Source organism: Protopterus annectens, chromosome 1.part0 (genome assembly GCF_019279795.1).
Source record: "Protopterus annectens isolate FY-2018-M chromosome 1.part0, PAN1.0, whole genome shotgun sequence".
Classification (NCBI taxonomy): domain Eukaryota; kingdom Metazoa; phylum Chordata; order Ceratodontiformes; family Protopteridae; genus Protopterus; species Protopterus annectens.
In genome coordinates, this window is record NC_056725.1 from 883,281,696 (window position 1) to 883,309,474 (window position 27,779).

At 38.2% G+C, this 27,779-nt stretch overlaps 1 protein-coding gene across 2 annotated transcripts in view; it reads left to right on the forward strand.

The window, feature by feature from the left end:
- LOC122795620 (CD109 antigen-like) overlaps positions 1 to 27,779 on the forward strand; it is a 647,366-nt gene that overhangs the window by 21,760 nt on the left and 597,827 nt on the right. For both annotated transcript variants that reach the window (XM_044063888.1, XM_044063895.1), the window contains exon 2: positions 7,024 to 7,184. In XM_044063888.1, coding sequence (XP_043919823.1) covers positions 7,024 to 7,184 — 161 coding nt within the window. The remainder of the gene's footprint in view (positions 1 to 7,023; positions 7,185 to 27,779) is intronic.

Consider the following 27,779-nt stretch of genomic DNA (forward strand, 5'->3'; position numbering starts at 1 on the left):
TTCCTTTGTAAATTCCACTATATGGTGCAAATTTCTAAGCACACTCAAAGAAAAAGCTGAGGATTCACAGACGTACTTCTCCTACTGGGCAACAGATCTGGACTCTTTCTACAGAAAATGTATTCAGTACTCTGAGGTGCAGGAGATAAGTAAGATATAACTCCCACTATTAGGTGAGGCCTAGTCATGGGAGCAGCATACCTGTTTTATGATTTTTAATTGTTTAAGTAGGACTAAGTCAATGAAGTGCAAAAGCCAAAATTCTGCAAAAACAGTGTTTTTAAGTTGACTTTAATGAGTAGTATTTCTATCCATGTTCACACTGAGGGGGCTTGCTCCTCAGATTAAATAGCCTAAGAGTTAATTTTGGCTTTGTCTTAGACTGTACACATCCCTTGCCTCTAAGGCCTAGTCTGTATGAAGCATAATAAAACATTATGGATATAAATGAAGGCAGTCTCATAATGTAAGATTTATTTCACAATATCCATTTACAACATACAGGTATGGAAGTCAGCACTAATTAGGGTTTCTCACTATTTTCTTGACTTAGTGGTGCTGAGGCTCCACATTTACAGAAAGTGAAACACTGTCTGTTATGAAGGCATATTCCTGGCTAACTGTTTCCAACTTGTGTTCCATGCCACAAGATTGTAAGATGAGAGCACTTAGACTGGCATCTTTGGTTGCTGTAGCAAGACACACACACGGACACACGCGCACATGCACACACATGCATACGTGCGCACACACACACACACACACACACACACACACACACACACACACACACACACACACACACAAAAAAGCATGCACGCACGCACGCACACACACATACACAATCAGAAGAACACATTGACAGTAACACACAAATGCTCACATAGACTAAAGCATGACAGAAAGGAGTCCTTACAAACTATGGACCAATTAAACTTGGCTTTTTCTTAATGCAATTCATGGTGCCATTTATTGATCATGTAAAAAAATTAGGCTAAAACCAGGCTATTGGCCAAAGCACTAGATAATTCAATATATTAGATGTTGCTTGGGTAAACATTAACTTAAGGCCATAAATGCCACTTAATGTCCAGGGTTAGGCAGTTCAGGTCGACTGGAACTTAGCTGGGAACTGACTGTTGTTGCTACAGTTAGAACTTGTGTCAAAATTTATGAAAATTCCCCAGTCGTGATTGTACTGAAATAATTAATGATTTGTAAAATTCAAACTGGCATGAAAAACTATTTACCTTATGTACTGGCAAATGTTGGGACCACATTTATGATAAAGGGACTGAAACAGCTGGAAAGCACATTTCAGTTTGTAAAGATATGGGATTTCAGTAGGCAATGTTGTTTTGGTGTAAAAATGTATTCATAATAAAAGAATGCCTATTAGATTGTCTACGGAAAGTATTCAATTTTTTGGAATAAATGCCAATATAATTAATAAAAATTCATTTTAAGAAGGAAAATTAGAAATGTGCAATCAAGGAAAAGCAAAAATTCATATTTTAGACATTCAAAATCTAATGTGAAATAGATGTGCAGAAATCTTTCTCTGAAGTAGATAGAATTATAGATGTTTACTGTTAGATTATCATTGCTTAAACTTACAGCTATAAGGCACATATCCTGCTAAGGACTGAATGTCTGGCCAGTATAAAAAAGCTTTTAGGTTCCTTCCATGCATATTGGACATCTGTGGATGATCAAGAGTGTGCTGGTATAAAAACAGATATATGGATGCCAAAATCCAGGACTTTCTTGCCATTAAAGACTTCAGTCAGTTTTGTTCTTTGCTGTGTCTTCATTGTTTTGACAGTTAGCTTGTTCAAACATTTGGGCAGATAAGCACACCTTGGGGGACATTCCTTCCAGTTTTGCAAGAAATTTTGTGTAAAATAATTCTTATGTTTAACAGAAAAGGGAAGTGCCTGTTTGGCAGACAGATTCCTTATAAAGGTTCCCATACAGCTTGCTTGTTTTATTTAGGAGTGTCTGACAATCTCCATTCTTGTAACATCTGTCAGTTCTTTAGTGCCAAAACCTTAAGATATAGACTTAGTATATAATAATAATAATAATAATAATAATAATAATGTTGTTGCATCTTTTGGCTTTTCCAGGTTAGGGGTCACCACAGCGGAACTCCGGTCTGCTAATGATTGGTAGTTAATTTTTATGTGCCGAGTTTACCAGCCCTGATGCACAACCTTCAACGAAGGTACACCCATTCGCACATGTCTCCACGCAGAAGAAGCTCTAGCTGAGAATCGAACAGGACAGCGTCTTACTGTGAGGCGACAACGCTACCGCAGCACCACCACCGCAAATAATAATAATAATAATCATAGTAATAATAGTAATAATACAATCTTTGATAGATTAACTGTATCAACTTAATAATAGTAATAATGCAATCTTTGATAGATTAACTGTATCAACTTATCATGTGACATAGGACATACACGTCTAACCACTCCAATGTATTATGAAATTGTTATTTTTAAGTAATGATGGGGTGTGAAAACACATTTCCAGTACTGGACTCAAAATATTTTTGAAGTTGTTAAAGCCAAGATGCTTAAAGCTGTCTTGGGCAAAGACGTTTTATTTGGTATTTCTTCATCAGAAGTTTAAAAAAGATTTGATGGAAGGGGAAAACTCATCCAAGTGCTGCACCAGATTTTTCAGTTTCCTATCCCTTAATATTATAGAAAATACTCATATAGCTGTATGCCTTTTTTTAGGAAGAAAACATTTCAACACAAGAGTGGGAAACAAAAGTACAAAAAACAGTGTCAGGGAGAGCCCAAAGAAAAAAAAATAAGAGATTTTTTGACGTTAAGACATATTGATGAGAAAACTATTTATTTAGTAGAAACTCTACTGGAGATTGCTTTAACCAATAACTATATGGTCTTTAACGGGCAGTTATACCTACAGAGAACTGGGGTTGCAATGGGGTCACCCTGTGGAGGTAGCTTCGCTAATTGTATAATGGCCCATTGGGAGAACACCCTATTATTCAACAACGTTTTATTCCAGGATAATGTCGCTTGGTGTACTAGATACCAAGATGACATGTTCCTGATTTGGAAGGGACCGAAAGCCTTAGTTCTGACTTTCATTACTAGTATATCACAAATGACCGATTTTTTTGAATTTGCCTATAGTTTACATGACACCAACATTAATTTTATTGATATTAATCTGTTTAAGGATACAATAAATTCCAGATATAAAAGTACAATTTACAGAAAACCTTCTTACTCCAATTCCTTCCTTCATTTCACCAGTAGCCACCCTTACCATCAGAAAAGAGCGTTGTCAAGGGGCAGATGGTAAGGGCAGCTAGAATGGTACCTGATGAGTCTGATTTTGCAGAGGAATGTAAGCTCCTGTCCTCTATGTTTATTAATAGAGGGTACCCTGAACCTATGGTGGCTAATATTGTTTTGGAAGTTACTTATAAGTGAAATATAAGCCATTTTATGCCCCTTTTGCAGAGTAATGCAGACCAAATTGTTGAAAATACTGAAAACCAACACAATTTGTCTGTCACCAATAGGGAATATAATTTTAAAACTAGCTTCTTTTGTACTTATTCTTTAGACCATCTTAGAATAAGGGATATGCTAAATAATAATTGGTCCCTAATAATTGAGGATAGTGGGCTCCTCAGAATTTTAGGAGATAAGCCTAAAATAACTTATAGAAAAGGAGCTAATCTCAAACTCTTACTGGAAAGAAAGAGGAATAACCTATATAGTAGGAACCATGGAATGTTTAGATGTGGGTCATGCCAACAGTATAGACACTTGAGCATAGCTTCTAAGGTTACCATTAGAGAGAAGACATATGAGATTAATGGCAAGTATAATTGTGAAACTAAGGGTGTGATCTATTCAGCTTGTTGTGATAAATGTGCAGCGTTTTACATCGATAAAACCAAAAGGAAGATCAAGCAGCATATATACGAACATCAATATGCCATTCATAAAAAAGATACAACTAATGCCCTAGCTAGGCACACCATAGACTACCCTGATCATAGGTTTAAATTTACTATACTACAACAAAGACTAATTGATGAAAGAGGGGGGCCTTGGCAACTACAACTGGAAATAGATAAGACTATGTGGCAAATTAAAACACCGGCCCATATGTTCCCAGGCCTTAACGAGTATGTCTCTATAAAATGTATTTTGATATATTTAGCCCTAAGAAGGTAGTCTGCTTCTTATTTTATTAAGATTAAGGTTATAATGTACTATATATACATTAGAAGTAGCTATTTGTATACGGAAGAGTTAATATATTTTGTAACAGATATCATTCGATTGACTGTTGTTCACAATACATTATTATCATAATAAGTATTATATATGCACTAGAAGTAGTCATTTGGATACGGTATAGTTAATATATTTTATAACAGATATAATTCGATCGGCTGTTGTCGTTCATAATACATTATTATCATAATAAGTTTTGTACTCATATATTCTGATTAAGTAGTAAAAATAAAAATATTTATCTTATTTTTATTTAAAGGTGTTTGTAAGCTAAATTCATAGGCATTTACAAACTCTTATTCCTATATGATGTAAAACATCTGAATGTTTTATACAAATTTCACCTACTGGTTCGATTGGCAATAAAATGTTACGTGACTGGCATACAGGATAGCATACATATGATTTTTTAATAATAGGTTTTTTAATAATAGGTTTTACATACTTTTTAGTTTTGTTTTATTTTAAAGAAGATGTTGTTTTTTTAAAATTGCTTCAGACATACTTTTTTATAGGAGCAACATTTCCCTTTTTAAAAGAATGATAATGTGTTTTTATTGATTTAATTGATTAATTGGTCTTATTTGTTTCACTATATAAGGTTGACTAATTGGTTTACATTTTGTCTGAAGAAGGAGAGGCACTGACCCCTCCGAAAGCGCTAATATCTGTTTTTCATTTTATCTTATTCCTTGGATATTGCTCAGTTTGTTTCTCGCTCTTATTGTTTTTACCAGTTTTTTGTCTTTTGTTCGTGGTTGGATATTCATAAAATGCCTAGCTCCAACAATCTCCTTTTCCTGACTACAGGGCATTCAATATCTTCCTCTATTTAGATGATTGCCTTATTTTTGAATAATCTTTTTAAAGTGGACAAGAATCTCTGCTTTTTTGTCAGAGATCGTTTTCAAAACTTTAAATTTTCATTTCAGTCTGGAACACTCATCTCTTAATCTTTCTTACAGGATGATATTTCTAACTTGCTTGGAAGAGAATTCCCAAATGATGACTTACTTAACCCCCAGGAAAAAATACTATCTTCATGTTTTAAAGTTTTCCCTATAAGCAGTGACTATAGCAACTGATTAACTCAGAATTCTGGTTTACATTGCTTACATTATTCTGACGATTCTGCTAGCAAGATTACACATGAAGAAATTATAATATTTTCTTGAGACAGTATGAACTCTGAACCAACATCTTGTGAACTTGTGAGGTGCTTCTTCAGCTAAGAATATCTGTATAAATGGATAAATGAAGTCAAAACTGGGATGTATATAATGCTTATCACAGATGGTCAGAAGAAAGGTGAGCTAGGGGTCATTGTTGTTCACACTGCAGAGGGCAAAATGGTGAAAAGGAATACAAGATATTTGTTTAAGAAGATTGTGTTCAAAAGTGAAAGTGCAAGTCAAAGGTCAAAGTGATGTCTTAGTTGGTAACCTTTCCAAATGTTGCAGCCCACTTTATTGAGGACTGTAATGGTGAGACTGAATGGCCAAAAAAAGACATATATTCTAAATTCCTGGGAGTTCTCTTCTCTCGGAGGTATGGTAACTCAGAGTTAGTAAAAGATGTTTAAAGGTGAGGATCAATGCTCACTATTTGCTCTTACTTTGCATTTTCTGAAAGTTTGCGTTTTTTTCAGCATATCAGCACTCAACATTAAAACTGACAAACAGGATCCATCTCAGATGCTTCTACGAATGCTAAACTATCTAGAAAATTGTTGGGAGAAATGTTCAAAGAGGCGTCCCACGACACATTCATAAAAGTGGTCAAGAAATTAGAGCAAACAACCTGTCTGTAGAAACATCACAGTATGAGATTCTAAGTATGTCATTAGCAACTTTGTCACCATCTTCAATTTCATTGAGATTTGGATCACTACTTAAAAAGGACAGCTAGTATTCTCTAGGTCATTAACTGAAATGCAGTACTGCACGTTTATAAGAAAACATTTAGTAATGTCTTCTTAAATTGCTTAAATCCAGAGGAATGCGCAGCTGCTAAAAAAGATCTTTTGATGCAGTGTGTTATGAGAAATATGATATTGTGCTTCTGAGATGATGTCAAAAGAGAAATTATATACATATACTCATATTATATAATATTAAACAATGTGCCTTAAAAGAAAGTTCAATTCTTTCATAATGAAAAAGGAGGACATCACATACTGGTTTGTCTGTTGGAACATTTGGTTCCCTTAGCACTGCTCAGAGTATCATTATGCAAATTATGTGTGCTGGTTGCCTTTGCAGTACTGCACAGACTAAATGTAAAGTTAATAGAGCTAGTAAAGCATTGGTTTATGTTTGAGTTATTATTCTGTTACTTCACATTCCAAATGTTAATAATCCAACAATGAACCTGCACTGAGTATTTTTTGTCCTAATGCTAGCCATCCTCTGAAACATATTCATTTATTTTTGCTAGAAGGGTATTGCAAGCTGTGCTCTCAATAAGTACAACATAATGGCAAAACTGAATAAAAAAGTGACACCTTTCCACACATATCATGTTGTCAGTTAAAAAATAAAATAATACTGTTTACCACTACACTGTGTTTTGGAAATTTGAGCAATGGTATTTCAATATTAGTGTTTCTGTTTAGCTTAGTTAAAGCAAATAAAAGAAAACAAAAAAAGAAAAAAATATCAGTTTTAGGAAAACATTCAAATATACAAAGGTATTAATGAACACTGACTGTTGTGTTTTGCAGCGGAACATATGTAATTTCTTATCCCAACTATGTTGAAAGTAATATGCCTATAAAGGTTGGTGTCGGTGTCTTAAATATGAGTCAATCACAAGTGAACGTGACAGCATCAGTTACAAGTGGAGGCAATGTATTAGGAGCTAATACGACTTCATTCTCCATGAGTAAGTGCCATCAGATTTTTTATGTATTCATATACATTTCTGAATAAAGAAATCACATATCCTTTTGCTTAACACTCGTTTGGTATCATATACCTTTACCAAAACAATATGAATAAGATTCTTAATGACGCCTATAAGTTTTCTGATGTAGCTTTACAGTTCTTATACATTTTATCTTCTCATACTGTGTATTAGATTTTGCTACTGCAATTATCTCTGTGTGCAGTTAAGTGATTTTGAGATTTATCTTTCATGTCCTGGCCATGCATATATACATACATCCCTCTATATGCATATACTTGCATAGAGCATGACATGATTAACAGTTTGTGTTTTTATAACCATTTTTATATATCATAATGAATATTTATCTGCTTGAATGGGTATCTCAGGTTAGAATCATATGATCACAAGAAATACAAAACATTTTAGTAGCAAGACCATTTACATCTTACAATACCTACCAACATGCTTTAACCTCTTCTCAGGAGGCGCAAAGCAGGTCAGTCCTGGAGCATATTTTTGGGTATGGAACTCATCATATCATTCAGGTTTAATTTCTTGGATGCTATGGTACTACTTTGTTTAATATGGAGGGGAGGTCTGTTCCAGAGGTGGAGAAGAAGTTGTGAAATAGATTTGTCTCTCTTATTGCATTTAATTTATGTGCTTATGGAGATTTACATCTCTAGTATTAGTGGCATTATTTGACTTTTTTAAGATATAGGACACAAAGGAGGACGGGATCCATAACGGCATAGAATACAATGCATAGATTGCCTCTACATGAGCCTATGAGAAATCAAGTAAAGGGATCACACTTCAGAACTTTCCCTGGTTTAGGCCAGCAATCGTTTTGGCTAGGAAGGATGACTGCTCTGGACCCATGGTATTAGAAGCATGAATGGCAGATACTGATTGGTCAGTAGTGCAGTACCGCTGTCTCTTTCCATGTTAGCATATCTGAATACCAATACAGCAATGAATTCAGAAACTACTTTTGCAACCTGAAAATTATGCAACAATATTAGCGCTATAAACATCTGCAAGGCCTGTATATTTTCCAAGTCTAACATTCAGGACATACACAATAATTCTTGGCTTTAGCTATCTGATAAGATATCTTTATTGTATATGTGAATTTAGGAAAAGGGTAGTTGCAATCATTATCCCAGAAGTATAGATTTGCAATGAATGAAGTCTCATAAATCCAATTCATGTTGACTCATCAAAGCTAATTGCATCAGTTGGAAAAAAAAATGTGAACCATTTGTTGAAACCACTTTCGATGAACAAATCAATGATTTTTTACAGGCCTTTGCACCCCCATGTGAGGGGAATGTCCCCCACATCTCCTAGACTTATATATACCAACTCCATGGTCACACAATAGTGGAGAAAGAAGCAAACAGCATTGCCATTGAATGTAATTTCAGTGAACGGCGCTCGCTCTTCTTGTGTTTGCTGAAATTACATTTGATCAGACGACATGTGCCCCATAAATCACAGTTACTTGTGTATTGGTAGTACTAACTTTATATCCCCAACAATAACACTAATTAGAGGGCACAAATGGCAGATGCTGGTTAGTCTGTAGGGCAGTACCAATATTTATTTCCATAACAGCATCTCATAATGCTGATGTACAAATGAATTGCTATGCTGATTTTTCAACCTCTCAGAACTGAAGTAGTGCTTGCATCAACACTTTGCATGTGGTGTAAGTTGTAGCAGGAGTTTGCTACAATGTTTAAAAGCAGAATTTTTTTTCTTGTTCATCAACTCTTTGATGGCTGTTATTAGCTAGAACTAAGGGTGGAATAGCTATTTTTTGCACTTCAGCTTAGAGTTGAGGGATGCCAGATCAGGGAGTGCCACTGAGTACTAGATAAGCCACCTACAGCTCTGTTTACCAGCACTTTATCTGTCTACAAAGGTACACCTTGAAGGGGACAATGTATTCAATAAGTGGCCTAATTAGGGCTGCATACAGAGGGATGGTAACTTCTTCTATACAGATGATGCCTTTAGATATTAGTCGTGCTAAATAGAAAGATTTTCTGATTAATACTGATAGATGATGATCAAAGTAGAGGGAATTATTGACCCAGCATCCAAGATCCCTGTCTACATTATTATTTTGGAGTGGAGTATTGGCTGACACTGTACACTGAGGGAGAGAAGTTTTTGTTAAATATTGTATATGTATCACTTGCTTATGATGTTTAATTCCTGCTCGTATGAATGAGTATCTGAGGGAAATTTGACAACAATACCCAGTCTGCAGTCATACATAGACTTAGTTAACTAAATATCCAGATTCCCTCTCTGAATATCAAAGAAGTAGATGCCAAAAGGAAGGTTCCCAGTGTCCATGTCTTGATCACAGCACTAGTTAACTTCATACTTTGCAGGAAGATAGTATAGCTATGGAGACAGTAAATAGTTTATCCTTCAGACAGATGGCCTTCCACCTGATGACATAGTCCTAACAGTAGCTTTAGTTTCTTATTGATATTCTTGATGCAATCTTCAATATGAAGAGTTTTACATCTGCTGTGCGATTTAAGAAAATTATTCTGCACCACCCCAGGCTGAACTAATCCCACCCTCCTTCCACCATCAGCATATTTTGACTATGCTCAGAGAGAAAGTTTAGTTAAATCTATTTCTTAGACAAAGATCAAATATATTTTTGCCTAGGCTACATTATCAAGTCATCTGTGTTCCAACGAGTTTACTCAATGTGTTTAATGTCATCTCTATCAACTGCAACTTCTGAATACTTTATCTATTGAAAATGTTCTTTTTCATCTTATCACAGCTATGTATAAATTCACAGTGTATGACCTGAAGCTGAATTACTACTTAGTTAATATGTCATTCTTCTGTATTAGGCTTTGTAATAACTTTAATAAAGCAATCCCAAAAACGATGGAGTTGTAGCAAAGCAGGTATATTAAAAAGTAGTAGATTTATTGCCAAAACAAATACAGTCAGACAATATACTGTTATTGGATTAGCGCTTTCACTCATAGAGCTTCTTCAGATCACAGATAACAAGCCAGATACATTACAAAGTATATACACTGCTACCCAGCTTACTAACCTATCACATTCAGTTGCTAATTAAGCCTTAAAGTGAAAAATACCAATATATATTATTAAAGACCTCAAAAACTTCTCTAAACCAGTCTAAAATCTATTTATCTGTGAATATAGATGAAGCATATAAAATGAGAAACAAAATATAAAAGATCTATATACATCTAAAAAATGCTTATATAGAAACAACAAATGACTATATAAATTAAAAACTTTTCATATATACATAGTCCATCTATTATGCTATCCTAAAAATTATAATAGTGTACTATCTCAAAAACTATAATAGTATAACCTCTACATATATATGTATACTACCTATATACGTATGTGTTATTAGTACTTATTTTATTCATGGTATATATCCTTTATTTTATGTTCATACTTTTCCTGAGCGTGGGTTTTATTGAGGCTCTTTCATTAAGTCCGGAGCCTCTATCTGCTCTCAACCTAATTATCCAGTTACTCTCCTTGCATTCTGTGTGGTTTCTAACATCACCCCCACGTATACTAGGTGTGATAACCTCTAAAGCCCTAAATAAAAATGTATGTGCTTCTCCTTGTTGGACAGCATGTTTCGCTAGAGCATTATGTAAAGATTTCTTCCTCATATGATATATATGTTCACGTATCCTTTCCTTGAAAGGACGATTAGTCTTTCCAACATAATAGGAGGAACAAACTTGGCAGACAGCTAGGTAAACTAAGTGGGTTGTCTTACAATCAGCACTAATTTGTGTAGTAAACTCTCTGTACAGATCCGGATGTAAAAATCCTGTGCTAGTATCAATGTAACAGCAATAGTTACATTGCCCACATGGTTTAGTACTCCCACCATCAGCCACATTAAACTGCTGTCTGGGATAACATAACATCCTTTTCAGGTTATATTTATTCCTAAATAAAAAGTGCGGTTTCTCTCCAACTATCTGCCTTACATCATTGTCCACACACAAAACAGACCAATGTCTAGTAACTATATCTCTAATATCTGCATGGTCTGATGTATAAGAGGTAGAAATGTTAACACATGGTCGCCCCTTACTAGTCCCTTTCCTATCATAAATTTTAACAGGTCCAAAATATGGTGCTGCTACATCTGATCTTAAACTTGAAATATTCATCAAATTGACATCTACGTCCTGGTGGCTATAGCCTCTCTCCAAGAGTCTCAACTTTAAGTTATCCATCTCTGCCTCAAACCCTACCTCAGTGGGATTCAATCTAGAGGCCCTCACACCTTGACCTTTAATGATGTTTTTAAAAATATATGGTGGATGCATGCTTGACCTCATCAAAAGTGTGTTACAATGACAAGACTTACGATATATACCTGTATTTATTAAGCCACACTCTAACTTCTCTATATATAAATCCAGGAAATCTATCCTATATATATACATATACACAGATAAATAGATTTTAGACTGGTTTAGATAAGTTTTTGAGGTCTTTAACAATGTATATTGGTATTTTTCACTTTTAGGCTTAATTAGCAACTGAATGTGATAGGTTAGTAAGCTGGGTAGCAGTGTATATACTTTGTAATGTATCTGGCTTGTTATCCATGATCTGAAGAAGCTCCATGAGTGAAAGCGCTAATCTGATATCAATATATTGTCTGACTGTATTTGTTTTGGCAATAAATCTACTACTTTTTAATATACCTGCTTCGCTACAACTCCATCATTTTTGGGATTGCTTTATTAACATCACATTCTGGAATTGGAGCGTTTATCTGGTGTTTTGGCAGTGATATTGTTTTTATTTGTAATAACTTTATTAACTGTAACTAGATTATGTCAATGTGGAACTTTATTTCCTTGCCCCCCCCCCGCAAAAACATTGAAAAATGTGGCATAATCTAGTGTCATAGAAAAGCAATGAAAAAAAATCTGACAAAAATTGAACTAGATTCTTCTATCTTTTTGTAGGGGCAAGCACACCAGCACCTCCCCACACCCCCTAATAATTAAATGTATCAACTGTGAGGGTCACACAATAGTGGGGAAAGGCCACAAACCCTCTCAGTATAACTTCAGTTTTGTCAGTGTTTTTTAATTTAGATATTTTTCAGTTTAGATCTTTTTACTGTTGATCTTATGTTGTTTAGATAATTTCAAATACACCCACATGTGCACGCACGTGTGTGTGTGTGTGTGTGTGTGTGTGTGTGTGTGTGTGTGTGTGTGTGTGTGTGTGTGTGTGTGTGTCTGTGTGTGTGTGTGTGTGTGTGTGGGTGTGTGGGTGTGTGGGTGTGTGGGTGTGTGGGTGTGTGTGTGTGTGTGTGTGTGTGGGTGTGTGTGTGTGTGTGTGTATACATACGTCTATGTTAGATGATCAAGTTTTTTGAAACTCAAAATTCATCTGATCAAGACCACATGATCAAGTTTCTGAAAACTCAAACATCAAAAAAAACCCCACAAAAATCTACCTTTTTTTACATTTTTGCAGGAGGGCAAGCCCCCTGTGCTCCCCAATTCCCTGCAAATTATATTTACCAACTCTGAGATTGCAATACAGTGGGGAAAAGGGTATATTTCCCAATCTACACTGTACTGTGATCTCCATTCAAAAGCTTTAGGTTTTCAAAAACTCAGTCATATGGTCTCAACCATATGACTTTCAAGTTTCTGAAAACTCAATGAACTGATAGAGACCTATGTATATGCACACCAAAAGACACACATACATGGACACGCACACACACACACTCACACACACACATGTGCACAGACACATCAGAGGGGGACATAGGCAGAAAGCACACAGCAACACATAGTACATTAGGTATACATATTTGAAGATATAGATAGTACTTCAGATATACTGATCTGCTCAGTGACATCTGTAGCTCTGCATATAAAGCTGCACTTTTATCCTCTTTGCCTGAGTCACTGACCTTCCATAGTGTGCGGTGTGTCATTATAAACCTGCTCGATACTCTAAGTCTCCATACTACATAGTGACCCCGTATTGATTTATATTGATCTGAGCTGCACACATTATTAGATAAATAATCAAGGACCCATTACAAAGCTCTTATCACTAACTAGATGTGGCCTGTTTAATAAATAATAAAGGACCCATTACAAAGCTCTTATCACTAACTAGATGTGGCCTGTTTAATAAATAATCAAGGCCCCATTACAAAGCTCTTATAACTAACTAGATGTGGCCTGCTTAATAAATAATCAAGGACCCATTACAAAGCTCCTATCACTAACTAGATGTGGCCTGTTTAATAAATAATCAAGGACCCATTACAAAGCTCTTATCACTAACTAGATGTGGCCTGTTTAATAAATAATCAAGGACCCATTACAAAGCTCTTATCACTAACTAGATGTGGCCTGTTTAATAAATAATCAAGGACCCATTACAAAGCTCTTATCACTAACTAGATGTGGTCTGTTTAATAAATAATCAAGGACCCATTACAAAGCTCTTATCACTAATTAGATGTGGCCCATTTAATAAATAACCAAGGACCCATTACAAAGCTCCTATCACTAACTAGATGTGGCCTGTTTAATAAACAATCAAGGACCCATTACAAAGCTCTTATCACTAATTAGATGTGGCCTGTTTAGTAAATAATCAAGGACCCATTACAAAGCTCCTATCACTAAGTAGATGTGGCCTGTTTAATAAATAATCGAGGACCCATTACAAAGCTCCTATCACTAAGTAGATGTGGCCTGTTTAATAAATAATCAAGGCCCCATTACAAAACTCCTATCACTAACTAGATGTGGCCTGTTTAATAAATAATCAAGGCCCCATTACAAAGGTCCTATCACTAACTAGATGTGGCCTGTTTAATAAATAATCAAGGACCCATTACAAAGCTCTTATCACTAACTAGATGTGGCCTGTTTAATAAATAATCAAGGACCCATTACAAAGCTCCTATCACTAACTAGATGTGGCCTGTTTAATAAATAATCAAGGACCCATTACAAAGCTCTTATCACTAACTAGATGTGGCCTGTTTAATAAATAATCAAGGACCCATTACAAAGCTCTTATCACTAACTAGATGTGGCCTGTTTAATAAATAATCAAGGACCCATTACAAAGCTCTTATCACTAACTAGATGTGGCCTGTTTAATAAATAATCAATGACCCATTACAAAGCTCTTATCACTAACTAGATGTGGTCTGTTTAATAAATAATCAAGGACCCATTACAAAGCTCTTATCACTAATTAGATGTGGCCCATTTAATAAATAACCAAGGACCCATTACAAAGCTCCTATCACTAACTAGATGTGGCCTGTTTAATAAATAATCAAGGACCCATTACAAAGCTCTTATCACTAATTAGATGTGGCCTGTTTAGTAAATAATCAAGGACCCATTACAAAGCTCCTATCACTAAGTAGATGTGGCCTGTTTAATAAATAATCAAGGACCCATTACAAAGCTCCTATCACTAAGTAGATGTGGCCTGTTTAACAAATAATCAAGGCCCCATTACAAAACTCCTATCACTAACTAGATGTGGCCTGTTTAATAAATAATCAAGGCCCCATTACAAAGGTCCTATCACTAAGTAGATGTGGCCTGTTTAAAAAATAATCAAGGCCCCATTACAAAGGTCCTATCACTAACTAGATGTGGCCTGTTTAATAAATAATCAAGGCCCCATTACAAAGCTCTTATCACTAACTAGATGTGGCCTGTTTAATAAATAATCAAGGACCCATTACAAAGCTCTTATCACTAACTAGATGAGGCCTGTTTAATAAATAATCAAGGATCCATTACAAAGCTCTTATCACTAACTAGATGTGGCCTGTTTAATAAATAATCAAGGACCCATTACAAAGCTCTTATCACTAACTAGATGTGGCCTGTTTAATAAATAATCAAGGACCCATTACAAAGCTCTTATCACTAACTAGATGTGGCCTGTTTAATAAATAATCAAGGACCCATTAAAAAGCTCTTATCACTAACTAGATGTGGCCTGTTTAATAAATAATCAAGGACCCATTACAAAGCTCTTATCACTAACTAGATGTGGCCTGTTTAATAAATAATCAAGGACCCATTGCAAAGCTCTTATCACTAACTAGATGTGGCCTGTTTAATAAATAATCAAAGACCCATTACAAAGCTCTTATCACTAACTAGATGTGGCCTGTTTAATAAATAATCAAGGACCCATTACAAAGCTCTTATCACTAACTATATGTGGCCTGTTTAACACTCAGAATTTTGAGAGACATGAACGCATTCCTTATGGGGTTCATTACCCCACAGTGCACCACCTGCACTTTTGACACTGATCTCAAACTACTGAGCTAAAAGCCTATTCAAATTCATCAGAAGCCTAATCACAGCCCTAAGCAGATGTATTGTCCTGGTTACTGCATCTTATTCATACAGAATAGTCTTGTTGTCACTCATCCCTCAATTGTCCTGTATAAAGTACTGTACCATATTAGATGAAATAATCCCTTAAACACCTCCCACCATACAGCATGTTGTACTAATCAGTTAAGCACCCATTTAGCATACTGCATGAGATACTCATTCTTTAATCACCCCATGTTGCAGCATGTTGCACTCATCCCTTATGCACCCCATCATACTGTATGCTGTTCTCATCACATAAGCAGCCCCATCTTACAGCATGATGTACTCATTCCTTAATCACCCCCTATCTTACTGCATGTTGTACTCATCCCTTAAGCACCCCCTTCATACTGCATGTTGTACTCATCCCTTAAGCACCCCCTTCATACTGCATGTTATACTCATTTCTTAAGCACCCCTTATCTTACTGCATGTTGTACTCATCCCTTAAGAACCCCCTTCATACTGCATGTTATTCTCATTCCTTAAGCACCCCTTATCTTACTGCATGTTGTACTCATCCCTTAAGCACCCCCTTCATACTGCATGTTATACTCATCCCTTAAGCACCCCTTATCTTACTGCATGTTGTACTCATCCCTTAAGCACCTCCTTCATACTGCATGTTATACTCATCCCTTAAGCACCCCTTATCTTACTGCATGTTGTACTCATCCCTTAAGCACCCCCCTTCATACTGCATGTTATACTCATTCCATAAGCACCCCTTATCTTACTGCATGTTGTACTCATCCCTTAAGCACCCCCCTTCATACTGCATGTTATTCTCATTCCTTAAGCACCCCCTATCTTACTGCATGTTGTACTCATCCTTTAAGCACCCCCTTCATACTGCATGTTATTCTCATTCCTTAAGCACCCCTTATCTTACTGCATGTTGTACTCATCCCTTAAGCACCCCCCTTCATACTGCATGTTATTCTCATTCCTTAGGTACCCCTTATCTTACTGCATGTTGTACTCATCCCTTAAGCACCCCCCTTCATACTGCATGTTATTCTCATTCCTTAGGTACCCCTTATCTTACTACATGTTGTACTCATCCCTTAAGCACCCCCTTCATACTGCATGTTATTCTCATTCCTTAAGCACCCCTTATCTTACTGCATGTTGTACTCATCCCTTAAGCACCCCCTTCATACTGCATGTTATTCTCATTCCTTAAGCACCCCCTATCTTACTGCATGTTGTATTCATCCCTTAAGCACCCCCTTCATACTGCATGTTATTCTCATTCCTTAAGCACCCCTTATCTTACTGCATGTTGTACTCATCCCTTAAGCACCCCCCTTCATACTGCATGTTATTCTCATTCCTTAGCTACCCCTTATCTTACTGCATGTTGTACTCATCCCTTAAGCACCCCCTTCATACTGCATGTTATTCTCATTCCTTAAGCACCCCTTATCTTACTGCATGTTGTACTCATCCCTTAAGCACCCCCTTCATACTGCATGTTATACTCATTCCTTAGGTACCCCTTATCTTACTGCATGTTGTACTTATCCCTTAAGCACCCCCTTCATACTGCATGTTATTCTCATTCCTTAAGCACCCCCTTCATACTGCATGTTGTACTCATCCCTTAAGCACCCCCCTTCATACTGCATGTTATTCTCATTCCTTAAGCACCCCTTATCTTACTGCATGTTGTACTCATCCCTTAAGCACCCCCTTCATACTGCATGTTATTCTCATTCCTTAAGCACCCCTTATCTTACTGCATGTTGTATTCATCCCTTAAGCACCCTCCTTCATACTGCATGTTGTACTCATCCCTTAAGCACCCCCTTCATACTGCATGTTATACTCATCCCTTAAGCACCCCTTATCTTACTGCATGCTGTACTCATCCCTTAAGCACCCCCTATCTTACTGCATGTTGTACTCATCCCTTAAGCACCCCCTTCATACTGCATGTTATAATCATTCCTTAAGCACCCCCTATCTTACTGCATGTTGTACTCATCCCTTAAGCACCCCCCTTCATACTGCATGTTGTATTCATACCTTAAGCACCCCCTTCATACTGCATGTTATACTCATCCCTTAAGCACCCCTTATTTTACTGCATGTTGTACTCATCCCTTAAGCACCCCCTTCATACTGCATGTTATTCTCATTCTTTAAGCACCCCCTATCTTACTGCATGTTGTACTCATCCCTTAAGCACCCTCCTTCATACTGCATGTTGTACTCATCCCTTAAGCACCCCTTCATACTGCATGTTGTACTCATCCCCTAAGCACCCCTTATCTTACTGCATGTTGTACTCATTCCTTAAGCACCCCTTATCTTACTGCATGTTGTACTCATCCGTTAAGCACCCCCTTCATACTGCATGTTGTACTCATCCCTTAAGCACCCCCTTCATACTGCATGTTATTCTCATTCCTTAAGCACCCCTTATCTTACTGCATGTTGTACTCATCCCTTAAGCCCCCCCTTCATACTGCATGTTATTCTCATTCCTTAAGCACCCCTTATCTTACTGCATGTTGTACTCATCCGTTAAGCACCCCCTTCATACTGCATGTTGTACTCATCCCTTAAGCACCCCCTTCATACTGCATGTTATTCTCATTCCTTAAGTACCCCTTATCTTACTGCATGTTGTACTCACCCCTTAAGCACCCCCTTCATACTGCATGTTATTCTCATTCCTTAAGCACCCCCCTATCTTACTGCATGTTGTACTCATCCCTTAAGCACCCCCTTCATACTGCATGTTATTCTCATTCCTTAAGCACCCCCTATCTTACTGCATGTTGTACTCATCCCTTAAGCACCCTCCTTCATACTGCATGTTGTACTCATCCCTTAAGCACCCCCTTCATATTGCATGTTGTACTCATCCCTTAAGCACCCCTTATCTTACTGCATGTTGTACTCATCCCTTAAGCACCCCCTTCATACTGCATGTTATTCTCATTCTTTAAGCACCCCTTATCTTACTGCATGTTGTACTCATCCCTTAAGCACCCCCCTTCATACTGCATGTTATTCTCATTCCTTAAGCACCCCCTATCTTACTGCATGTTGTACTCATCCCTTAAGCACCCCCCTTCATTCTGCATGTTATTCTCATTCCTTAGGCACCCCTTATCTTACTGCATGTTGTACTCATCCCTTAAGCACCCCCTTCATACTGCATGTTAAACTCATTCCTTAAGCATCCCCTATCTTACTGCATGTTGTACTCATCCCTTAAGCACCCCCTTCATATTGCATGTTATTCTCATTCCTTAAGCACCCCTTATCTTACTGCATGTTGTATTCATCCCTTAAGCCCCCCTTCATACTGCATGTTATTCTCATTCCTTAAGCACCCCTTATTTTACTGGATGTTGTACTCATCCCTTAAGCACCCCCTTCATACTGCATGTTATTCTCATTCCTTAAGCACCCCCTATCTTACTGCATGTTGTACTCTTCCCTTAAGCACCCCCTTCATACTGCATGTTATTCTCATTCCTTAAGCACCCCTTATCTTACTGCATGTTGTACTCATCCGTTAAGCACCCCCTTCATACTGCATGTTGTACTCATCCCTTAAGCACCCCCCTTCATACTGCATGTTATTCTCATTCCTTAAGCACCCCTTATCTTACTGCATGTTGTACTCATCCCTTAAGCACCCCCTTCATACTGCATGTTATTCTCATTCCTTAAGCACCCCTTATCTTACTGCATGTTGTATTCATCCCTTAAGCACCCTCCTTCATACTGCATGTTGTACTCATCCCTTAAGCACCCCCTTCATACTGCATGTTATACTCATCCCTTAAGCACCCCTTATCTTACTGCATGCTGTACTCATCCCTTAAGCACCCCCTATCTTACTGCATGTTGTACTCATCCCTTAAGCACCCCCTTCATACTGCATGTTATAATCATTCCTTAAGCACCCCCTATCTTACTGCATGTTGTACTCATCCCTTAAGCACCCCCCTTCATACTGCATGTTGTATTCATACCTTAAGCACCCCCTTCATACTGCATGTTATACTCATCCCTTAAGCACCCCTTATTTTACTGCATGTTGTACTCATCCCTTAAGCACCCCCTTCATACTGCATGTTATTCTCATTCTTTAAGCACCCCCTATCTTACTGCATGTTGTACTCATCCCTTAAGCACCCTCCTTCATACTGCATGTTGTACTCATCCCTTAAGCACCCCTTCATACTGCATGTTGTACTCATCCCCTAAGCACCCCTTATCTTACTGCATGTTGTACTCATTCCTTAAGCACCCCTTATCTTACTGCATGTTGTACTCATCCGTTAAGCACCCCCTTCATACTGCATGTTGTACTCATCCCTTAAGCACCCCTTCATACTGCATGTTATTCTCATTCCTTAAGCACCCCTTATCTTACTGCATGTTGTACTCATCCCTTAAGCCCCCCCTTCATACTGCATGTTATTCTCATTCCTTAAGCACCCCTTATCTTACTGCATGTTGTACTCATCCGTTAAGCACCCCCTTCATACTGCATGTTGTACTCATCCCTTAAGCACCCCCTTCATACTGCATGTTATTCTCATTCCTTAAGTACCCCTTATCTTACTGCATGTTGTACTCACCCCTTAAGCACCCCCTTCATACTGCATGTTATTCTCATTCCTTAAGCACCCCCCTATCTTACTGCATGTTGTACTCATCCCTTAAGCACCCCCTTCATACTGCATGTTATTCTCATTCCTTAAGCACCCCCTATCTTACTGCATGTTGTACTCATCCCTTAAGCACCCTCCTTCATACTGCATGTTGTACTCATCCCTTAAGCACCCCCTTCATATTGCATGTTGTACTCATCCCTTAAGCAGCCGTTATCTTACTGCATGTTGTACTCATGCCTTAAGCACCCTTCATACTGCATGTTATTCTCATTCTTTAAGCACCCCTTATCTTACTGCATGTTGTACTCATCCCTTAAGCACCCCCCTTCATACTGCATGTTATTCTCATTCCTTAAGCACCCCCTATCTTACTGCATGTTGTACTCATCCCTTAAGCACCCCCCTTCATTCTGCATGTTATTCTCATTCCTTAGGCACCCCTTATCTTACTGCATGTTGTACTCATCCCTTAAGCACCCCCTTCATACTGCATGTTAAACTCATTCCTTAAGCATCCCCTATCTTACTGCATGTTGTACTCATCCCTTAAGCACCCCCTTCATATTGCATGTTATTCTCATTCCTTAAGCACCCCTTATCTTACTGCATGTTGTATTCATCCCTTAAGCCCCCCTTCATACTGCATGTTATTCTCATTCCTTAAGCACCCCTTATTTTACTGGATGTTGTACTCATCCCTTAAGCACCCCCTTCATACTGCATGTTATTCTCATTCCTTAAGCACCCCCTATCTTACTGCATGTTGTACTCATCCCTTAAGCACCCCCCTTCATACTGCATGTTATTCTCATTCCTTAAGCACCCCTTATCTTACTGCATGTTGTACTCATCCGTTAAGCACCCCCTTCATACTGCATGTTGTACTCATCCCTTAAGCACCCCCTTCATACTGCATGTTATTCTCATTCCTTAAGCACCCCTTATCTTACTGCATGTTGTACTCATCCCTTAAGCACCCCCTTCATACTGCATGTTATTCTCATTCCTTAAGCCCCCCCTATCTTACTGCATGTTGTACTCATCCCTTAAGCACCCCTTCATACTGCATGTTATTCTCATTCCTTAAGCACCCCCTTCATACTGCATGTTGTACTCATCCCTTAAGCACCCTCCTTCATACTGCATGTTGTACTCATCCCTTAAGCACCCCCTTCATACTGCATGTTGTACTCATCCCTTAAGCACCCCTTATCTTACTGCATGTTGTACTCATTCCTTAAGCACCCCCTATCTTACTGCATGTTGTACTCATCCCTTAAGCACCCCCTTCATACTGCATATTATACTCATCCCTTAAGCACCCCTCATCTTACTGCATGTTGTACTCATTCCTTAAGCACCCCCTTCATACTGCATGTTATTCTCATTCCTTAAGCACCCCTTATCTTACTGCATGTTGTACTCATCCCTTAAGCACCCCCTTCATACTGCATGTTATTCTCATTCCTTAAGCACCCCCTATTTTACTGCATGTTGTACTCATCCCTTAAGCACTCCCCTTCATACTGCATGTTATTCTCATTCCTTAAGCACCCCCTGTCTTACTGCATGTTGTACTCATCCCTTAAGCACCCCCTTCATACTGCATGTTATTCTCATTCCTTAAGCACCCCTTATCTTACTGCATGTTGTATTCATCCCTTAAGCACCCCCTTCATACTGCATGTTATTCTCATTCCTTAAGCACCCCTTATCTTACTGGGTGTTGTACTCATCCCTTAAGCACCTCCTTCATACTGCATGTTATTCTCATTCCTTAAGCACCCCCTATCTTACTGCATGTTGTACTCATCCCTTAAGCACCTCCTTCATACTGCATGTTATTCTCATTCCTTAAGCACCCCCTATCTTACTGCATGTTGTACTCATCCCTTAAGCACCCCCCTTCATACTGCATGTTATTCTCATTCCTTAAGCACCCCTTATCTTACGGGATGTTGTACTCATCCCTTAAGCACCCCCTTCATACTGCATGTTATTCTCATTCCTTAAGCACCCCCTATCTTACTGCATGTTGTACTCATCCCTTAAGCACCCTCCTTCATACTGCATGTTGTACTCATCCCTTAAGCACCCCCTTCATACTGCATGTTGTACTCATCCCTTAAGCACCCCCTTCATACTGCATGTTGTACTCATCCCTTAAGCACCCCCTTCATACTGCATGTTGTACTCATCCCTTAAGCACCCCCTTCATACTGCATGCTATTCTCATTCCTTAAGCACCCCGTATCTTACTGCATGTTGTACTCATCCCTTAAGCACCCCCTTCATACTGCATGTTATTTTCATTCCGTAAGCACCCCTTATCTTACTGCATGTTGTATTCATCCGTTAAGCACCCCCTTCATACTGCATGTTATTCTCATTCCTTAAACACCCCCTATCTTAGTGCATGTTGTACTCATCCCTTAAGCACCCCCCTTCATACTGCATGTTATACTCATTCCTTAAGCACCCCCTATCTTACTGCATGTTGTACTCATTCCTTAAACACCCCCTTCATACTGCATGTTGTACTCATCCCTTAAGCACCCCCCTTCATACTGCATGTTATTCTCATTCCTTAAACACCCCTTATCTTACTGCATGTTGTACTCATCCCTTAAGCACCCCTTCATACTGCATGTTATACTCATTCCTTAAGCACCCCTTATCTTACTGCATGTTGTACTCATCCCTTAAGCACCCCCTTCATACTGCATGTTATTCTCATTCCTTAAGCACCCCTTATCTTACTGCATGTTGCACTCATCCCTTAAGCACCCCCCTTCATACTGCATGTCATACTCATTCCTTAAGCACCCCCGACAATTCTGCACATTGTACTTATCACTTATCACTTAACACTCCCATCACACTGCATGTGGTGCTCATCTCTTAAGTTCCCCCATGATGCTAAATGTTGTACTCATCCCTGAAGCACCCAGCATTGATATGTCTCTCAAGTGGTACTGTTTCCTTCCTAAACACACTGCACCCAATAGCTTTAAATCTGCTGCACAGCATTTGGTCTTGCTCCCATTTATTTTGGGCTCTATATTAAACTTTATCATTGTACGAATCTGAAGGCCTTGCAGAAATCTAACCAAACATTATCCTCCAATTTTCTTTGATCACCATATCTGAAACCAAGTCAGTATATTCTTTTCACGTTTACCGGTTCACATTTTACATCCATTATCCATCTTTCTATATGGTTGGGAGTAAATGAATAAAGCTTCCTTGTTGTGATTTCATTTATGAAATACTTTTCTACTAGCCACTGCACCTTTTGTTTATAATTTAATATTATATCGATATACAAGTCTAAATAGTTCATCTGCACTGATATTAATGATATTCTGTTCACTGGTTAGATCGGTGTAATGTACAGTGATGTTTGTAACAAAATTTATTAAAAAAAATACACATATTTTTAAGTTCAGCAAAATGTTAAAGACTACTGGTATTATTTAGAAACAATGTACACAATTATGTAGGAAGGTTATACAGTAAAACCCACTTGCCATGATCTACACAACTCATAAGAACTGCCTTAGACCCCACAGTATACCATGCTTTAGGGACATAGATTTGTTTCTGATGGAATCCAGGTTCACAATTTGTGTGCAGATGGGGACACACAGTATAGACCTTTATTCACAAACAAGATGATTGTGGACTATAGTGTGCAGTAGGGAAAGGAGACTATGGGAGTACAGCAACTGACCACACACTGCAGCATGGTGCCTGGCTGCCACGGTGTCGTGACAGTTTACTCAGAAGAATATAGCTTAGCAACATCATCATCATCTTCATCATTCCCTGAGTCACTTGGCAAAACTTGAAAGCAGAATCTGTGACATATAAGACAATAACATATTCACAGTGTGCTGACAACAGAGCTTACTCGATCGAGTCTCTACACTGGTGATATTCCTTTCAGCATCATTTGGAATGTCTCACAAGCCTGACCTTCTCCCCATGTTCCCATAATGCATCTTTGTCTTCACTCTTTCCAGATGTTGCTGCCACTTATTTAAGCATCAGACTGCATTGCTTTCAGCTTGAGTACCAGTGTAGTTTAAAATCATCCTTTTTTTCATCTCTTCTTATAGATAACACAAGTATTTTCTCATATTTTGGCAAATTAAGTATTGTTTTTGACAGTTTCTGCTTACATGTGTGTGCACGCAGGTGTGTACACACATTTTATTTCATTTCTGTCACCCTCTTCTATTCTCACTCAAGCCATTATTCCCTTATCTTTCTTATCACAGGTTTTTATCTTTCCTCCATTTACAACTGCTTTTTTCCATTATAAGTTAAGCGAATTGCAATTATTTGCTGGGGAGGGAAAATTGTTATAGTTAACTCTTTCATTATTGTACCTAGTTACAGTATTATCTTATTGCTAAAATGGAGAAAGATAAGACCTCCAGTTATTCAAACTGTATTAAGTGTGGTCATAAATCCCCCTGCTCAGGACACACATATTGTACACCAAGAATCAGAAGGGAGAAAAGACATTTGATTCAAGAAATTCCAACAGATTCAAGAAATACCCTTAAACTGCCTTCAATCTCAAACATTTTAAATCTGACTTAAAAGACTTCCTTCATAGTTCACACATCTGTCCTTGTTCTAAATAAAGCTGACTCATACCCTGTTACTCTATTCTAGCTCTACTGTTACACTGCCTCTTACTTACCACTTTCCCCCCTTTTTCTTTGCACCTACCTAATAAACAGCTACCTCCCCAACAGCCTTCATCCTCCCTCTCCCTTCCTAGACCCCTCATTGTTAACATTTTAAGTTCTCTACCTCCCTCTTCCCTATCATCCTTTACCTACCTTAACGTTTTATCCTTTCTCAAAATCCCCATCTACTGCCTTCTGACATCTCTAATATCTTTAACACTACCATCCTTGTTACTAAGCATTCTTTCCACAATGCTCATTCAATCTTCCTATGTATAAGGCTATGTTCATAAATATAATTAAGTTGCCTGCAAAACACCATGTATGCTTTTGCTCTGACATACTTTAGCCTGGATAACTGTATGTATATATCTTTTTGACTCTATGTATTACTTTATGTATGTTTTTTGCTAAGTCATAATTATCATGCAAAATCTATGTATATTTCTTTTGATTCCACTGTATTTTAACTGTCCTACCTTGTCATAATCTTGTGATGTATAATACAATAGTTAAAATTTCTTTTTCTCTTACATTGTATTGGAGATTTTCTCCCTGGGCCTCTACTGAAAATGGGTTGTTCACTCAGTAGGACTTTCCTGTTAACCAAATGTCAAATAAACAAATACATACATAAATAAATAAATAAATAAATAAACAGGCCAGTTATGAGATTGTGGTGATAGGAACTCCTGCAGATGTGGGGGTTTCTCCAGTGGGTGCTACCCTTCGCTTTAAGTTACCATCCATTGGGGGTTTCTCCAGTGGGTGCCACTCTAGAGGCAAGGGTTGTCCACAGAACCAGGGGGTTCAGTGGTCCTTCTCCAGGTTCCCAAGGAGTAGACAGCAGAGCTCCAAAGGATTTTCCCAACTAAAAAGGCAGTTAGGGATTGTATTTCCCTGCATCCGAATGCATGTTTAGCCATTGTGCAGGACAAATAAATCAGGGCAATTGCATATAGAAGGTATTCCATATCCTTTTCGGAAACCTCTTCACTGCCAGCCCATCCCCTGCCAGATATTCCACCCAAAAAAAGATGATGATAGATCAAGAGACTGTCATCCTTTTACAAAAAGGAGCAATCCAAGAGGTCTCACCAGACCAGAAAAGAACTAGGCTTGACTCCAGGTTCTCCTTGGTATTGAGAGAGACACAGGACCCCAGGCCAATACATGATCTTGCCTGTCTAAATATATACATACAAAAGAACTGCATTTCAAATGGTCATGGTGCAGTTCATCTATCCATATTTACAGGAGGGAGATTGGATTTGGCCTTGGGATCTGCAAAATGGCTAACTGCACATATTATTAAGTACTAGGCTAGCTGCTTTTGTGGGCTATTTTATGCCTAGCCAGTTTCTCTTGGTGAGAATTAAAGCATGTATCTCTTTCATGGGAGATAAACACATTTACCATTTTGCCAATCCCCAAATCTCAAAGAGCATTCAATAGTTTCCTTCACTTGTGTGTAGAAGCTAATCACAGCTAGTTCAGAGACATGCCTTTTGGCCTCATCATAGCTCCAGGGTGTTTGTCAGGTGCACACAGATCTCTCAACTGTCCTGATTTTGTAGGGAGACACCTAATGTTTCTCCAAGTTTTGTTCCATTCCTCCTAAAATATGAAACCATTTTAAGAATTTCTAAGATAATAGTGCCAACATTTAAAATGTGTCACTAATTTGGGGCCATTTAGTTAGTTACTTTTACTTTGTTTCATATTCTGCTGATAAAATTTAAGAGCTCGGGATGCATCAGTAACAACTCCTCTAAGGCTTCTCAGGATAAAGATCTTTTACTACCTCGATGAATGACACATTAAAGAAGTGTACTTGCTTACATTATGCATGTTTTGTGGAATCACAGTGAATGTCACAAAGCCATGACTGGGGATGTCACAGACTCTGATATCAATAGCTGTTATCTGGACACCAGACTGAAAATAATGAATCTTCTGCCTGACAGGATATCTCTAGTACTAACTGTAGTCAGGTTTCTACTACAGGAACAGGTACCATCAACAGCAATGGTTTTATAAGCCCTAATTCTACTGGTACCAACCAATGCTCTAGACACATAATAGAGGATAGTCTTGAAGTGGACATTAAAATACAGTGGTCCCAACTGCATGACTCATATCTTAGCAGATATGACTTTTTGATCTTTCCACAACCATTTGCATTGGTTGTTTCAGCTACAGAACCTGATGTAAGGATGTTCAGTCATTCTACCACTCCCAACTGTCATGGTCACTGTAAATGTCTTCCTTGTGGTGGTGGAGGTGGGGCATTATCTAGGACAAACAGTCCAAGGAACATGGATTGATCAGCAGGCTGATTTACACATCAATATCTTAGAGATGAGGGCAGTCGTCAATGCACAGCTGTTTTATTATGACACCTTTCCCTAAGGCGCAGTCACCATGCACTTCAGCAGTATAGCTGTAGTGTGATACATCAGTATGCAGGGAGAATGGAGAGGGTAGGGGAATGGGCTGTCAGTTCGCAGTGCATCCGACGACAGTGCGCATCTTGGGACAAGCCAACTCGCCAGTGGACAAACTCAGCAGCTGCCAATTGATATTTTACAAATAGCCCCTTAATGTGTTGACAACAAGGATGCTTTCTAATGCTGGCATAATAAGATAATTTCACTTCACCTTCTAGAACCATCTGCAGCAACTTATTTTCCCTAATTCCTCAACAGGGACAGATACCCACAGATTCTGTCATCTATCCTTGGCCCTCAGGACTACTCTGTGCATTTTTAC